The 16,756-nt window shown below is 39.7% G+C and overlaps 1 protein-coding gene and 4 long non-coding RNA genes across 11 annotated transcripts in view; 3 read left to right on the plus strand and 2 right to left on the minus strand.

Annotated features, from left to right (window-relative positions):
- LOC148729964 (uncharacterized) overlaps nt 1-2,996 on the plus strand; it is a 12,109-nt gene extending 9,113 nt beyond the window's left edge. The window contains exon 2 of the long non-coding RNA XR_016001152.1: nt 2,560-2,996. This is a non-coding gene — a long non-coding RNA (uncharacterized LOC148729964). The remainder of the gene's footprint in view (nt 1-2,559) is intronic.
- Nucleotides 2,997-4,269: 1,273 nt separating this feature from the next.
- On the minus strand, nt 4,270-15,530 carry LOC111337273 (monocarboxylate transporter 4). 7 transcript variants are annotated; one of them, XM_088759932.1, is made up of 6 exons: nt 15,356-15,530; nt 14,501-14,583; nt 6,612-6,851; nt 5,752-6,323; nt 4,966-5,335; nt 4,270-4,712 (listed from the first exon to the last, which is right to left on the minus strand). In XM_088759932.1, the coding sequence occupies exons 3-6, from the start codon at nt 6,826-6,828 to the stop codon at nt 4,516-4,518; spliced, it is 1,356 nt and encodes a 451-aa protein (XP_088616058.1). In that variant the 5' UTR covers nt 6,829-6,851; nt 14,501-14,583; nt 15,356-15,530; the 3' UTR covers nt 4,270-4,515. The 7 variants fall into 7 exon arrangements, with proteins under 7 accessions (XP_088616058.1, XP_088616059.1, XP_088616061.1 ...); XM_088759933.1 differs by lacking the exon at nt 14,501-14,583 and having other exon boundaries at nt 15,356-15,529; XM_088759935.1 differs by lacking the exons at nt 14,501-14,583; nt 15,356-15,530 and adding an exon at nt 13,770-13,895.
- LOC148729965 (uncharacterized) lies at nt 7,215-8,107 on the plus strand. Its single transcript, XR_016001153.1, has 2 exons — nt 7,215-7,418; nt 7,745-8,107. It is a non-coding gene; the product is annotated as an uncharacterized LOC148729965 (long non-coding RNA).
- On the minus strand, nt 7,889-11,191 carry LOC148729966 (uncharacterized). The gene is made up of 2 exons (XR_016001151.1): nt 10,301-11,191; nt 7,889-8,732 (listed from the first exon to the last, which is right to left on the minus strand). It is a non-coding gene; the product is annotated as an uncharacterized LOC148729966 (long non-coding RNA).
- Nucleotides 14,079-16,535, plus strand: LOC148729967 (uncharacterized). Its single transcript, XR_016001154.1, has 2 exons — nt 14,079-14,278; nt 16,208-16,535. It is a non-coding gene; the product is annotated as an uncharacterized LOC148729967 (long non-coding RNA).
- Nucleotides 16,536-16,756: the final 221 nt, after the last annotated feature.

Here is a 16,756-nt window from a genome sequence, read left to right on the forward strand (position 1 = left end):
GATCCATGTACATGTAGTTTTGCTTGGTTTTTTTTTTATTTCCCAAAATTATATTTAGGTTGTTGACCGTAGTGACGACAGCGGATAAAGACTTGCTTTAAGTTATTACAAGCAATTTCATACGTGAGTCCCCCAAAAAGCGTTCAAGCATAATTTAACGTTACCAAAGAAATAATACTGACTATAAATGAAGAGTACCGCTGTTTCTGGTAAAGACGCGTGCTCTTGCAATTGTGGCTTAGGACTTGTGGGTCTGCCTGTCACGCAATCTTAATTAGGGACCTTAAGAAACCACGACGGCCACGCCAAGGAAGACTTCGATTAAAAAACGAATTTCTACTCTTAGTTAGAATTTTAAAAATGGCTGCAGGAGCTTACTGTCTCATACAGCGCCACAGCTCAACTTCAGCATGACGAATAAAGTAGCCGTTGAGTTCCAAATGGAAATTAAAATAATTTGCCGTCGCGGTTTCGGTTCGCAGACGACACAAATTTTGACGATTTCACGTTGCTGTTTTGCATAGGACGGCTGACAAAATGTACAAAGTTTCAAAACGCACGTGCTGAGCTATTGTTCTGCCAATTAGATCTCTTGTTTCCTCGTCCTCGTCGTGGTTTCTTAAGGCCCCTATCAAACATTTCGAGACAGCGGAGGGACAGTTCGGGCTCGAGAGGGGTTACAAATTAGAAGATAATTTGATTTATCAACTGAGTTGTACATGTAAACGTAAATGTTTGAGCGACCCACATGTTTAACACCCACAGGATCTCAAAACCGGTTTCAATTAAAACGTTTCGGTATTGAAAAAATGCCACAATAAATTCGAATGTCTAAGGCAATGCTAATTATTAGCTAGATCGAAATGTCGGAAGACTTTAGTCTTATTATTTCGTTTGAAGTTTTTCAACATATCAGTAAGTTCACCCCTATTCCAATATAACAGTTGTGTAGAGCACTTGGTCGGATTTATGCATTACTCTATGGTGGTATATCAAACCCTGGTGCTCAGCACAAGCATAGCCGCATAAATTGTCGAATCACTCACCCACAGCGGAATTTTGCATAATAACGGTCACATTATTTTGAAACTGCTGGAGAGAAAGTCGGTTTAAAAACGTTTCTCGTGTTCTCCTAACAACCCAGGAGGACTAATACGCTGGAAAACTGATAAAAAGTTTGTTCAAAAGATTATAAAAAAGTTTTTATCCCCTTGATGTATCGTAAGTCCTTTTATAGAATAAGCTTCGATTTCCCATGGGTTTACTGATGCAATAAACGATAGGTGTTTGAACAATTAGGGTACTCATTCAAAAAATCGTTATGAACTCATATATGGCTCAATTCAGTTATAGCCGAGCTCAAGCTTTTGTACTTTTGAACTCCAATACTTAAATACTTTGATTAGTTGTGTTACAATACTGGAAATACACTGTAGATCGTCGGCTGCAGTAGTTTCTAAAAAGAGTATTGTAATACCGTCTTTGTAGGAGCAAAAGATTTTCCAGTCTTGGGAAAGAGAAATTTTAGCAACAGATAATGTGAAAGTGGTCGAGCACATAATTTACCAGAGTGCTTAACTGGCGAAAAAAAATTAAAGAAACGCCACTGCGCTAGTATAGTTTTGTTATGAAAGCCTAATTTAACAAACAAGACGTTCAATAAATGTTACCTCACGTTCACAGTTCACAAATCGATATCGAAGCTCAGCCTAGCTAAGGCATATGATTGTAGTTCTTCCTTATCTAGAAGTTACTTTTGTCTTAGCAAAACTGAGTGGCTGGGATTAAATTATGCATGTCTTGCTTTTCCATTCTAGTTGCCTGAATTTCAATAAAAACAGTGATTATAATTTAGACTTGAAATAGTTCCGCTTTGAAATGCACGAGATTAGGCAGATTCCGTTCTCGTTCGTATAGTTTCGCCTTGAATTCAATCCACCTTTCGTTGGCTGATCGCCTGGTGATCTGTTCTTTCTGGAGCTGTTCAGATAAACTGAGCAGTGCTCACTAAATGACGAACTTTTAAGCTAATGAGCATACGAATTGAGGCATAAAAACTATGCCTAATGAATTCGACTGCATGATGCACCACTAAAGGGGAACTGTCTACATACTGGCTCATAAAGGACCAGTCGGGCGAGAATAGAAAGAAATCGTCAACATATGGTGTACCCCACAGCGTACACTTTTGAGTTGTGGATGCACTTGGGAGGTTCGCTGACTCAAGAAGCTGGAGTCGCTCTCGGTTATCGCTCCGCACGACTCTTACGCTTCCATCCATAACTCAATAGTGTACGCTGTGGTGTTTACCATTTATTTATAACATAGCATTGATACATTGTAGCGAAAGAGTTCACTTTTATTCAACACTGAAACCCTACGTGACCAGAAAAAAACAAGCGCACAGGCACTAGTCTTTGTATTTGCTCACCCCATGGGCAAATGATGGACACTGGGTTGACCAGTCAGAGCGCGCACTTTACTTTGGTTATGTTACAATTATTATTGACACTATGGCTATCATTATGGTTTTATTTTTTCCTGTCTTTTTTCTTAAAGAATGAGCGTAGAAAGTCTTTCTGGGAACATCTTGGAGAGAGTGCTGGGTGACATCCCAAAAACCGCCCACGAACTTCGAAGCAGATAAGGATGATCCAGATATATCGCAGGCTCAACATGACCGTTTGATGCTCGAGGCGAGCAAAGATGATTTGCCGTAAAACAACAAAATGTTTAGTCGTTAGGCGTATAAATTGACAAATTTTAACCGTTAGTAATGAAAATATGTTGACCGTAAGGGCCGAAGCTCACGGTGTTGCGATCTGGCCCCGCCGTTGTTTATAGCGGCCCCCATTTAAACCAGCCGTAAGATCAACTGGGCTAGCCTGTCTTAATGCCGCAAATATCTATATCTACATCTAAATTTTTTTTCTGTTCACTTTCAGATTAGATTAATAAATCGTTGGCCATAAAATGGCCACACTTTCAATCGTCAACGGGAAAAGCCAACACTCCATTAGGATCCTCTAAACTCTTCCGATAAGTCTGTGGAGTCGATCGAGCCATACCGAAAACGGAGAACAAAATGCAGTTCTTCGTTCGGATGAAGCTTCTTCCGCTAGACCTTCGACGATCGAAGTGAACTAATGACGCCCGTACATGTTAGTTCAAGCATGTCACCAAATTCACATCAATATCCCGTGGCACTTGTGTATACATTTCTAAAGGACATCCTTGGCTCTCTAACGACATTTAAACAACAGAGCACTTTTCTACAACAAGAGTTTCTAACTCCCACTTTTCATCTTCCCCCGCTCTCGACAGCTTATAGTCTAAGGACAAGGACTCAGAAAATGATCGAAATATCCCGTAGATCGATCGGCAAGTTCGGTAAAGTCAGCAGGTTTTAAAAGTAATATTTAGTCTAATTCCCCAAGCCGCTGCGAAAAACATACCCGTCATAAGGAAGGGAGAAAATGTCGGCCATACCTCCTTCTTTCCTTCGTTTCGTAGCCATTTTGTAAAATAACCGCGCGTTTTCATTCGTAAGAGCGACTTAATAATCTATGAATTTAAATCAGGAAAGTTAATTTACGAAATTGAAAGTTGTATATTCCGCTTTGCAAATTCAAATTCAAATCTTACGACATTGCTCAGTAGCAGCTGCAACATTTTTCTTTCTTTTTTTACTGCATATATAGGCTCAAACAATGTCTGATTTATTAAGCGACCATAAACAGTTTCTAAATCCGCAGAAGAGAGATTATTTGACGCAATATAATCGACACGCTCTTTGCATCTTACTGATGGCACCATGTTCTTTCGGCAATCCGACACTAACGAGCATGCTCTTAACGTTATGAGGGAAACCGCAGGCATTGAGTATCGTGTGAACGAAATGACTCGAATTTCTGGTAATGGTAGATTTTTTCCTTCGAGGGTTCGTATGAATTTCATTGCTATAATATTAGTAGTCAACGAGCTCCGAAAAGTAGGCAGGTATGTGAAAAAGCCTGCTTCAGTTTAAAGGCTGATAGTTTCTAAAGAAACTGTTTGGGGCTGCGTCCCTGGGAGTAACGAAATAATTTGGATATATGAACAAAGTTGAAATGGTAAATTGGCCACCGTAACGATTACAAAAGCTGAAGTTTCGAGCGTTAGCCCTTCGTCGGAGCGAATAGAGGAATTGTGGGTTGTGTGTGCTTTTAAGGGCAGAAAATGGAGCTACGTTATTGGTGGGAACGTGGCAACGAGAAAAACACGAATAAATTAGTGGAATGAAAAGCGTTCGTTGATCCCTGATGCTTGAGTTTACGTTGGTAATAACACTTAAGCGTCTGTGACTGTTCTAACTCCACAACCAAAACCGCGTTGGAGGCGAAACACTCGTACACGTAAAATAAAGGACTCTGAATTCTTGGTGGCGCAGCACCTAGTAAAAATATGTCATTTTGGCATGATTTCTTGTTTTACAACGGTTTTTACAACATAAGAAAAACGAGAAGAAAAACACATTTAAACAACAGAGCACTTTTCTACAACAACAAGAGCTTCCACCTCCCACTTTTCAATTTCTTTCAACGAAATCGGGCGCAGCAACTCAGGTTCCTTCACGCAAGAAACTGCAATTAACATCGCAGCACCAGCAGTTAACAAAGCACCAACCATATTGAACATAGGGACGTAGGATCTTTCTATATCTGCGACTAGACCTTAAAAACAACATAATAAAAAAGAATAAGAATCTATCGCACTTGGAATAGCTATCCTTGGCCCGAGAACCTCCCTTTCGCCTACACTAATGTAGGAAACTACTCTCCAACTAGTCCGCGCACGAGCAAGAGCGATTGTCAATATAAACGACACACATGTTCCCCCAACGAATGCTTGAGGGGACTGTACGTCAATTATAAAAGGGGATTCCACTGATCGTTTGAAAAGCAAAAAAAAAAAAATTATCATTACCTCCAAGAGCCGGACCACAAGCTGAGGAAAAACAACTGAGGCAGTTGTAAGCCCCGATCCCCAATGGTCTCATTTTCTCTGGAAGACTGTTTATCACAGCAATGGGCAAACCACAACCCATTGCACCATCAGCTAATCCAAACACCACAAAGTATATAACAAGGCTAATGTTTGTGATTACGAAAGGTAACAGGAAGGTAACCACACACTCAACACCTGTGGCTATTGAATAGATATAGAACATATTGATCCAAGTGACGTCGTTCAGTCGACCAATCACCGGTCGGATTAGCAAGGAAGCTAGACCACTGTAGATGTACAAGCGTGCGGCTTTAGCCTCTGGGACTCCTTTGCCTTCCAAAAAACGAACCTATACCAGCAAACAGGAAGAAGAATAAGTCAGCTTCCAAAAATTAAATTTGTAACGAGGATGTAATGCACTACAATCAGTGCGACTAATTAATATGTTCAATATGGGAGTTGTGTGACATAAAATGCAATTCAACAGCGTGACTTAAAGTATGCGAATGTGCGTGAAGCTGGGTGAGATGTTGTGTAGTGTTTCATACTCATAATTGATGATTTTTATTGACGTAAAGTGTGTTATGCAATCCGCGAAGTGCTGAATGCCGTTAGCTACGTGCTCTAGGATTGTTCCGGTGTGCAAGGCCGTGACATGATTCGCAGAACACAATGCATGAAATGCTTGGCGTGATGTGTGCGACGCTACTACTGCGTTATGTACATGTGAAAAAGGTGAGTGATATGGGCTCATTTCAAACTTACTATATGTACAGCTGGAGTATAGTGGCCAAGGTAGTACACAAACCCAGCAACTGTTATAAGGACAAACACTTTGCGCTTGAGGATCGTAACATCCCAGAATTTATCATCCTTTGCTGACTCACTATTCTCGTCTTCCACATCAGAATCTATCATAATTGGCTTATAAACCAAAGCTAGAATACAAGTTACGGAGACAATACCAGCCATTGCTAAAAATGTTCCTCTCCATCCAAATCTTACGAACAACTCATGCACAACAGGGCTCATGATAAACATCCCTCCACCGGGCCCCATAGCTATGAGACCCAAACTAAGAGAGCGCCATTTTATGAAGTATCTTGGCACAACTATGTAGGTCACCAGGTAGATGCCGCCAGAGCCAAAACCGAACAGTAATCCGTAGGTTAAATACATCAAGTACAGGTTTGTCACTTTAGAGGTAACAGCTAGACTAAATACGCAGATTAGGGCTCCGACAAATGAGACAAGTCGAGCACCAAAGCGATTATACAACCTTGCGATCAGTGGACCATAAATGCCTATACCCATCATAGCGATTGATCCAACCCAAGCTGTTGAGAGAATTGCAACAGACAGCCGGGTTACATGTACAAATTTGAAAGAACCACAGGTGTCACTGAGGTTAAAAATGGTAATAGGACGGAGTGGAGTCCAATTCGGTCTGTAATCCATGATATCACGGATTGTCCTATTACACTGTTAAATTTAAAGCATGACGCGTACTCTGTCTAGTTAGTGCTCAAATAGAGATGATCATTCCATTTCTTTCGTTTAGAGTCCTTCAGCGTTCCCGAGCTCGTCGGCGACAACAAATAATATGTGTTAATAACGAAATTTACCTGATTTAGCTTTCCCTTGTTTAAACTCGTCCAAGATGGCAGGAAATAGAATGCCATAACTGAAGGTAAATCCACAAATTAACACGTTTGAGACAACAGCAGCAAGACACACCAACCAAGACCAACAGCCATCCTTATAAGGAGAAACACATTTGGCCGGGCGTTTGACAACTTGGAGAGATTTAAAATTTTGACGTGCTTCTCCTTCTCCATCCATGATATTAACTCTGACGATATTAACTGTGAAAATAGAAATTAAACAGATCATAAAAAACTTTGAACAGATTAACGCAAAATAATTGCATTTTAAATTTTCCGTAACTCACGCTGAGGAAGCACTGCACGAGTCTAAACATGAATTGTTTGGCTGTGTGTATTTTTTTCTTGATTATTTGTCATGCATCGTCATGCATCGAATGACGATGGGGTGTTACGTAAACGAAGACCCACGAAAACGAAGACATAAGACCTAAGACCCGGTCTTCGTTTTCGTAGTAAGAAAACGAAGACCCTGTAAACAGAAAACCGTAGAAATTACAAGTTAAACGCACATTAAACAGTAACAACGTTTAGTAGTATAATACATTACACTTCACGCGTTTCTTCCATTAATATACTGCCCGTATTATTAGAGAGCTTTAGATTCGAGTACGAGAACGAGTACGAGTACGAGTTTACTAGCGTGCTCACATTGCGCATTCGTAGCTCTGCGTGACACTGTCACGGAAGCGGGAAACTCGTCGTCCGCCGCTCGTCGACAACGAGATTTTGACCAGAAGTCGTCCTCTAGAGAACGAGTTTCGAAAGGTGAGTATTTTGTATTTTAAACTTACCCTAGTCTTTTTCTAAGTCAGCAAAAGCAAACTTAAAGCCGTATACAGAGGTTTTATCGAATTGAATGTTATTACAAACCCTGATTTCATTCGTATTTGATACTCCTTGGTCGACCTATTTTCACGAAATTCTGAGGTCTACACACGTAAACAACATATCGCCAGTCGAATAAATTTAAATTGAAAAATGAGAGCCTTACAAAGCACTTTCACCCTTTGAATTTTAACCATACACGAGGGATATAAACAGTGAATTGTTGTGATGTGGTTGACACTTTCCCGACTTTCTTCAATTCGTAGTGATAGCGAAACGAGAACTTTTTATTTGGAAAGGAAACACGAAACTATGCTTCTCAGAGAAGTACTGGTTGAAGAGCCTCACAAGTACTGACCAGATTCAAAAGAGAGAGGTATATCTTGGAAGAAAATCGCCGAACACTATAATAAAACCTTGAACACTGAAACATTTTATTAGCTTCTCATAATTATTGTCATATTAATACCATTATATTTATGAAATGAAAACTAAGGAAGAGTTTGTATGGTAAAATATCTGAATACATTGTTTTTACATCTTTTTTAGTTGTATCATATAAATGTACTGTATTATTATTACAAAGTCAGTTCAGCTGTTTTGAAATTAAAAATTATACATATTTACAATTTTGATTTTCTCAAGTAAATTAATTTAGATTTGAAAATTCTCCATAAAGGAAAAAAAATTGATGGCCATGGATCCACATCCCATATTCATCAATTACTCCTTTCATTGCTAACTATACATAGAAATTTACAAGCAGAAAATATAATTACAATTATAATTTGGTTCACTACTTCTCTTTTATCTTCTCATCACTTTGCCAAATTGCATTGCTTAAATGTAGCCATGGTTGGTACTAACTATGATGTAGCAAATCAAGAACTTTAAACCTGAAAATAATCATCTAATGTAGGAGGTTGAACATCAAAATAGGTGCTTGTAGTTGATCCATATAAGCAGGTACGTGCATTCCAAAGCAGAGCACACACTGAATACATTACACCCACTGGACTTAATCCAATCTTTAAGTTTTTCTTAAAATCTAGGAAAGTGAAGTATGTGACTATGTTGCTTAACACCCACTCCACAGCTTCCCTGACTTTACTTCATCCTTTAAGATGAATCTGAGTGGATAGGCGAGGTCGCCATATATACACAGTGGCTGTCCACTGGTATCAAATGAATGCTGCTGAAGGTTATGAAGGAGGCCAAACATTCTTAACATACCAGCATCATGCCTTTTACACTCTGAAATGAAAATTTATAGAGTAAACATACTTGGATTTATATCAGTAGCTAGTGTTATAACACTCTTGTAGCTGCAGGTAACTGTTGAGTTACAAACTGTGATTTAATTTTTTTTTCAATTTTCCAAGTTAATTAGTTAATAGCCATTTTGATTTAGTAGGGGCTGGGTTATAGATATTCGTGTAAGGATTCAAGGGTAGGCTACATTTAATGAAGCTCTTACCAAGGGGCTGACTACCGAAAATGTTTCCTGATAGCTTTGATCTTTCCAGCCCACTCCTCTAGGTGTAGATACCATAGATCCTCAAATTAGCCTCCAGGGAGCTTAATTCAAATTTATGAGAAAATGCGCTTATTTAATTTTTCCCAAATGGTGGCATGACATGACCATTTTTTTAATACATCATCTACACATAAACAAAATTAACTATTTATTGACGTAAAAAACTGATCCTAGAGTTTAACTCACCATTAGTGCAATGTACAAATCTAATACTACACGATGAAAACCATGCATCCTTTGCTCTCACTACTCATCCACAAAATGAGGGGAGGGGAGGGGGCACTTATTTGAGGGGGGTACTTATTAGTAAGTAAGTAAGTAAGTAAGACTTTATTTAACGAGGGTAACATGTGACAGTAATGAAACTGATAAACTAATGGCCCTCGAAAATTAAAATTCGGAAAAAAAGAAATTGTAACAAACGTAACAATATTAGGAATAATTAAAATAAAATAATTAACCTATATACATCATAAAATATTTAAAAATATAAAAAAAAAAATTACAGGAATAATTTGCTAAGAATTTGATTATCTAAAATTATTTTAAAAAGGGAACGCTTAAAACGTTTTACACTGGTACTCCGTTTGATGTCCACACTTAATTTGTTCCATTCTTTCGTGGCTCGCACAGCAAACGCTCGACCCCCTTCAGAACTTCTCTTAAAACGCGGGCACATTAAGTTTAAATTACAGAAACGGGTTTGTCTATTATGAGTGTCGGAGTTTCTGATAAGAATATCATTTATATATTGCGGGGTATTTCCATTAAGCCTTTTGTAGGTTAGAGCGCATCGATTGACGTATGATTCAGCATAAAAAGGAACCCACTTTAAGGTGTTAAATAAGCCGACAGAAGGTGTTGTTCTTTCGGCATCAAGGATAATTCTAGCCGCACGTTTTTGAAGACGCAGGACTTTCAAAAGATTTTCTTTACTGCAAGAAGTCCATGTCGTGCTACCGTAAAGCATTACAGGTTTAATGATCGTAGAGTAGTATATGTCACGTTGATTGCGTTTCAGATAAGGACTTATGTGACGAAGGAGTCCAATACGTTTCGCCAACTTTTTGCATAACTCCTCAATTTGGCGATTAAATGAAAGATCCTGATCCAATGTTATCCCAAATAGTATTTTAAATTTTTGGTCGATAGGAGGGGAACTTATACGAAGGGGGTGCTTATTCGAGGATTTACGGTGGTGACACTTCAATTCAGTTTCAAATTTGGGGGCTTAAATAAGGGGAGGCATTACAGCAGAACGATGCAAATAATCGTATTAGCTTACCAACTGGTCCATACAAATTGGCTATTAAACCATTTGGCGCAAAAAATGATTGAAACTTTAGGGCATGTACCCTTTTGTGACCACTGGGTACACGCTGGTTCTCTCCTCTGGGCGACAAATTGGGCGAACTATCAGGTCTACAAATCCCTAGCAATTCTCAAGAGCTGTTCCCTTTCCATGGACAGCAAGAGCAAAGTCTTCCAGATGTTGGCTACTCAGCCAGGGTTGATCGAGATCTCTGAGCAAGTATCCATGGTTTGTGTAAGTAAAGCTGATCACCTCGTTGAAGATTAAGCTCAGCTCGGGCACTGAACAAAGCGAGGAATCATATCCGAGAGACGACATGGGTAAGAAGAAAGTTTCAATAAAATCAACAGCCCTTTCGTTCCTGAACATACCGTGCCATTGGCACAAGTAAACATTTCTGGAATTGCTAATGCCCGAAGAAGGAGAGGCAATCCTGTGATGACAAACCTGAGCTCGGCTGCAAACTCTTCAGGAGAAATGGCGTCAAAAACATCGTCAATCCTTTCATACTGCTTGTAAGGATGTTGCCTCCCATCGTTGTGATTTCATAAATCGCAAAGGAGGTAAACGGATGCTAATAGGATAGTTATTTTGGCTAAACATGGCGAGATTGTTACAGTAAAACCCTCGCACTCGGATCGATACATTTGTTTAGAATCTAAAGTTACAATTTTCGTCAGCACGACTACGAGTACGAGATAGTAGTGCCAGATCTCGCGCGGTTAAAACTCGTACTCGTACTCGTTCTCGCACTCGAATCTAAAGCTCTCTATTATACTGCCCGTATACGGCCCGTCCTGTCATTGTTCTGTTTCGTTAGCGAGCCAATTTGATGTTGATATTCTCGAGGGTTTCCTCGGGTAAACTTACTACACATGTTATTACTCTGGAACAGCAGGCAGAATTCCAACGCCAGCCGCCTTTGATTTATTGTTAGCATTGCGTGACAGAATAACAGAGAACGCGTTTTGTACCGCAAAAATGACTCTTGGGTTCTGTCAATAAATAATCGATTACTTCTGTATTTCGTAGCTAAAATAGATTCTGACGGTCGTTAAGTTTTCTCTGCTGGAAAATTCTCGTTAAAAAGTAAGCAATGCTTTGGGCTAATGCAGGGTCTTCGTTTTCGTAGTACGCGGGGATACTAGACCTCAACTTGTCAACAAAACTTCTTGTAAAACCAGGGGTCCCCTCAGGTTTAGTACCCCGGCGAGTCTTGGTTTGCCAACATGACGAGGTTACCAAGCCAATAGCCCTTATCGCATTTACGCCCACTGTACGAGAGCTCAGCGGACTTTGAAGTTTCGAAACGAGGCTACGGGTCACACAGGTAAAACTTTCAAGTAAAATCGAAGCAAACGGCTACTTTTGGAGGCATTTTTATTCATTTTCTTAAGGATACAGCGTGTTCTCGTCATGGTTAGACATTTTATTATCCAACTACACCTAGACGAGTACAAATAACGCCATAGACAGTACAAATATCACGCGGTATTTGTACTCGTCTATTGTAGTACCGGTTAAACAAGTTTCCTCGCATCGCGCAAGCGAAGAATTGGACTGTAGTTACGAAAAAAAAAAAAGGTGGCGGACAATTTGAATCATATTTCCGACGACGAAGAGTCAGAATGGCTGGCAAATATAGGTCCAAGTTCATTAGATGAATCGAACGAAGGAAAACAGCTTGACGACCAGAAAATTTCTTAATTTAAGGAAGAAAATAGAAACAACGACACAACAACGCGCCAATTCCGTTCCGCATCGCATACTTCTGTCACGCACTCCCCGTAAATAAATATCCGCGAAATTCGCCCCCACTGTAATAACAGTTTGGCGTGTTGGATAATAAATAACTTATTAGACGTTTTATTGTGTAGTATCGCTGAGTATTTTTACTCGTTATTTGTATTTTGACTCGCCCTACGGGCTCGTCAAAGTACGGCACAACTCGTAAAAATACTCAGCGATACTACACAACAAAACGTCTAATAAGATATATGTATTGCGAACGGGTGCAACACTCTATTCAGTGAATAGGCAACTGACGAGATCCACAAGATTAGGATCGAAACCGCGGTCTTGCCTGACCACCTACAGAAAATGTCGGAAGATATTCTAACGGCAGATGGGCTACTAAACGCCCCGGGCCAAAGCAATGCCATTAAGAACGAAGAAAACATGGAAGCCGCATATGACACCGCCAGCGACACTGATCTACTCGGTAAGTCCGAGGATGACGAACAAATCCCTCCGTAGCAGATGTCTAGCGGGAAAAGACCTAAACAACAACGTCAAAGCCGGAACAGCACCAGCCGACCAAGGACAGAGCAGTACAAGAAACATCGCCGCTACAGCCTATCCACGGAAAGAAGAAAAACGAGCCAAAACATATCTGCGGAGGACAAGATCAGCCAGGCCGAAAACGCGATCACAAGGCGCTACCAAGGCACAAAGAAAAAGGATCTTGCCCAGAATCCCTAAAATATAGGGCGAGGGCCAAAATAAGAGCGGACGAGGATTTCCAAAAAGAGATGAAGCAAATCCGTAACAACGCGGAGCAAGAAACAGTAAAGGCGATCATGTGCTCCCATGAACGTGAAATACGAAAAAGAAAACGAGCCAAAACGGATGGAACACTGAACACTAAGAATTGTAGTACGATCGAATCAGCGCGTGTGGCGCAAGCTGAAAGCAATCAAGACAATCGGTAACGATCGAGACGGTCAAAAAAATAGCTGTTAATCTCCAGGAACAAATCGCTCAGTTCGGCAGTATGATGAAAAGACTAGGAATAATGGAGAATAAAGAATTTGAAAAGTACACACGTGTATTCTCTGACTCCCAATACAAACATGGGGCCAAAAAACGAATTTCAAAAGTGAAGCGGCTACCAACTAACAAGCGCAGAAAAGTTAGACGCCAAACGCGTTCAACTATTAAACTAGAGGCGAACAAAACGCACATAAAAAACCTCTCAAATAAAGAACTTACAAACGACCAGATTAATTTACTGGAAAAAGGGCTTAAATTCATTCCAACACCCGCTACAAAACAAAAACAGATTAGACAACAACTATTGTGTGACTTTGATCAGTTCGCACGGAGAATGCGTCTGATTTACATATTCCGAGGGGAGGACAAAAAAACCCATCCCTGCCACGTCAAATCTACATGGATACCACCAATGCAAAAATCAGTAGCCCTTGAAAGCTATTTAGAGTAGAAATTACAAAGCCAAAAGATAATTTGCTTCCGGCCGAACGCAAGGCGCTGAGGGCCTTGAAACGTGACTCTGAGTTAAAGCTCAAAAAGGCCGACAGAGGAACAACATTCGTAGTCATGAACGAACGCGACAAAATTTTGCCGTTCCTTTCCAAAATAACAGCCATTCTTTCAATCTTCCTTTCGTGATGCCAGGAAAATTACCACTTAGAATTCTAACCTTTTCCTCGGCTGAAAAAAACGCAGATTCCAGAGTTATATGGTCAGACGTGGAGTGTTTCTGGTGTTTCTCGAGAAACGTTGACCCGATAGCCTCGTCCTGAAACTGTAACTCCGCGGACCCTTTGCATTGCAGACACAAATGCGAGAAGGGCTATTTCAACGGTCGTTGTGTCGTTTTTAAAAAGGACTCGGATGTCTACAAACGTTTTAACGTTTCACTGAGGACACGAAGACCCGCCTGGCGTCGATCGCAGGGCTGAGATTGTGTGGCTAGAGAATCGAAATGAAAGGTCAACCTTTGCCCTTGAATTCTGCAGTGGATTTGTGGCCGTGGGTACATTTTAGCTCGGGATTTTTTTACTTCGTTCGGAAGGCTGTCTGGACAGAAGTATTCGGCCTTCTCTTCTCTTAAAGAAGAGAAAACCAGGATTAAAAAAAAACCGCTTACATCAAGCGAAATCGGTAAAATAACGACACCAGGAGCAAGCAACACACGTATGGAACAAGGTAAGCCATTTGTATTTAATATTTTCACTTTTACTATCTCTATGGATATCTTGTAGAAAATCCCATACAAATCCTTATAAATCGATATGCAAATTATGTTCCTTGTGTGGTTCTCAAAGAGAGCTTGGGCCGCCTGTGGGGCTACCTATGCACCCAATGACGACGCCAAGAACGGCTGCGAATGACAAATGACAAACTGATGTTGTTATCAAAGTGGTTTACCTGGCTCATAGGGCTATGTACTTGATCATTCTTGTTCCACCGTTTTGTTTGTTCTTGCCTTATTGATCGGATATTTACCTAAACTGATAGGTCAAAGGTTTTATTACTCCAAAGAGACGAAAATTGTGTGCAATCTTAAAATGCGAACCAATATCATTGCAAGAGAATATAACTTCTCTCAGTCACCGAAAATTCTGCTGAGAGAGATTTAGACCGCATATTTCATTACAAGTTTAGCATGAAGGAGTTTATTTTCTTAATGTAAGGGTCAAAACTCAGCAATAAGACAGTATGTTCGCTTTCGACCGATGGATTTGTCAATAAAGTAACTTATTATCTAACTACACTTCGTAGAGTACAATTAAGGCCATAGACGAGTACAAATATCACGCGGCATTTGTAGTCGTCTATGGTAGAGTATCGGTTAAACAGGTTTTCTCGCATCGCGCAATTGAAGAATTGGATTGTAGTTACGAAAACAAAAAAATGGCGGTCAATTTGAATCTTATTTCCGACAACGAAGAGTCAGAATGGCTGGCAAATATAAATGAAAGTTTATTAGATGAATCAAACGAAGAAAAACAGCTTCATTTAATGAAGAAAATAGAAACAGCAACACGACAACGCTAGCCTGCGAACAGGCTTCCGGCTTGGAAGGCGCGAAGCAGGGGAAAGGGAAGGGGAGCCTCCCTTTCCCCTGTTCATGTCTTATCAGGATTGAGTAGTTTTGGATAAATTATGCAAGATGTGCTTTTTTAGTCTAGTCGCGTGATTTTCAAGACAGTGCTATAATTTGGACTTGAAATGCCGGAGACTTAGTCAGAAGATTTCGTTCTCGTTCATAGCTTCGCTTACCTTAAATTCACTCCATCTTTCGCTGGCTGCTCGCCCAGAGATCATTAAATCTCTAGAACTGATTATTTAAGAGTGAGGTACTCACGAAGAACGAAAGTTTAAGAAAATCGATCAACACAGGAAACGAAGCATGAAAATTATGCTAAACTGACATCACGTGAATTCGACCGCATAAAGGGAAAATGTCTATATTCTGGCATGTACTTTTATTATTGTCTGTTTCTTTTTTTTTTTTTTTTTTTTTTTTTTTTTTTTCTTTCGAAGGATGCGCGTAGGTAATTTATTTGGAAACGTCTTTTTGAGTGGTATCCCAAAAAACCGCCCACGGGCTTCGAAACAGACAAGGATGATCTAAGCTTAATGCAAGTTCAACAGGACCATTTGATGCTGGGCACCAAATTCATATTAAAAACCCGTGACACTTCTGTATATGCTTCCGTACAACATCCCTTTTCTCGTTTGGATTCCGTATGCGACTTCGATGCTCGTGGTTATTGTGTCAACAAGCTTTTAAAAAAATATGGGGACTTATTTTAGTTTAAGTCAAACAAAGCTCTCAAAACTTAGCAAGTATGTAAACAAAACCTAATAATCACCGAGCGTCCGGCAATGATGATACGTTCCTACTCGACCAGGAAGCATTACATTCGCAAGATAAGCTCAAAAATCCGCTCACGAAGGCGAAGAGGCTAGAAGATACCCATGTCTTCACATAATTGAATGATTGTCGATAAATTACGCATGTCGCGCTTTTACAGTACTAGTCTAGCCGTCACTTACTTGGAAACAGTCTGACAAGATTTGCTTCTCGTTAATAGTTTTTTTATTGTAAATTTACTCAATCTCTTGTAGATGCCAGCTGAGGAATGAAGACTTTATCTCCAGAGCTGCCTAAATAAGATGAATGTTAAATTAGAAATGCCTAAATTTTTATAATAAAACAAATATTTGAATTGAAGCACGATGTGTTCCTACTCAACCAAGAAAGCATTATATTCGCAAGGTAGGCTTAAAATTCCTCTCACGAAGGCGAAGAGGCTAGAAGATACCCATGTCTTTATATAATTGAATAGTTGTCGATAAATCATGCATATTGGGCTTTTACAGTCTAGCTATCACTTACTTCAAAATAGTGAAATAATTAAGAACTTGAAATAAAGTATGACAAGATTTGTCTCTCGTTAACAGCTTTTTTATTGTAAATTTACTCAATCTCTTGTAGATGTCAGCTGACGAATGAAGACTTTATCCCCAGAGCTGCCTAAATATGATGAATACTCAATTAGAAATGACTAAATTTTTATAAACAAATATGAATTGAAGAAAAAAGATTATGCCTCAAATAGCTTAAATTCTATCTGCTTAGTAGTGTCCTTGCTTTGTATCGTCACTGTCAAGTTT

This window comes from Stylophora pistillata, chromosome 5 (genome assembly GCF_964205215.1).
Source record: "Stylophora pistillata chromosome 5, jaStyPist1.2, whole genome shotgun sequence".
NCBI lineage: Eukaryota > Metazoa > Cnidaria > Anthozoa > Scleractinia > Pocilloporidae > Stylophora > Stylophora pistillata.

What these genes read in the sequence shown, in the direction of transcription:
- LOC111337273 (XM_088759930.1), bottom strand. Translation starts at nt 6,879, where the DNA reads ATGATCTGTTTAATTTCTATTTTCACAGTTAATATCGTCAGAGTTAAT. An exon ending in ATACTCCAGCTGTACATATA is followed by an intron (nt 5,336 to 5,751) that starts GTAAGTTTGAAA and finishes TTGCTGGTATAG; the next exon opens with GTTCGTTTTTTGGAAGGCAA. An exon ending in TTGTGGTCCGGCTCTTGGAG is followed by an intron (nt 4,713 to 4,965) that starts GTAATGATAATT and finishes GTTGTTTTTAAG; the next exon opens with GTCTAGTCGCAGATATAGAA.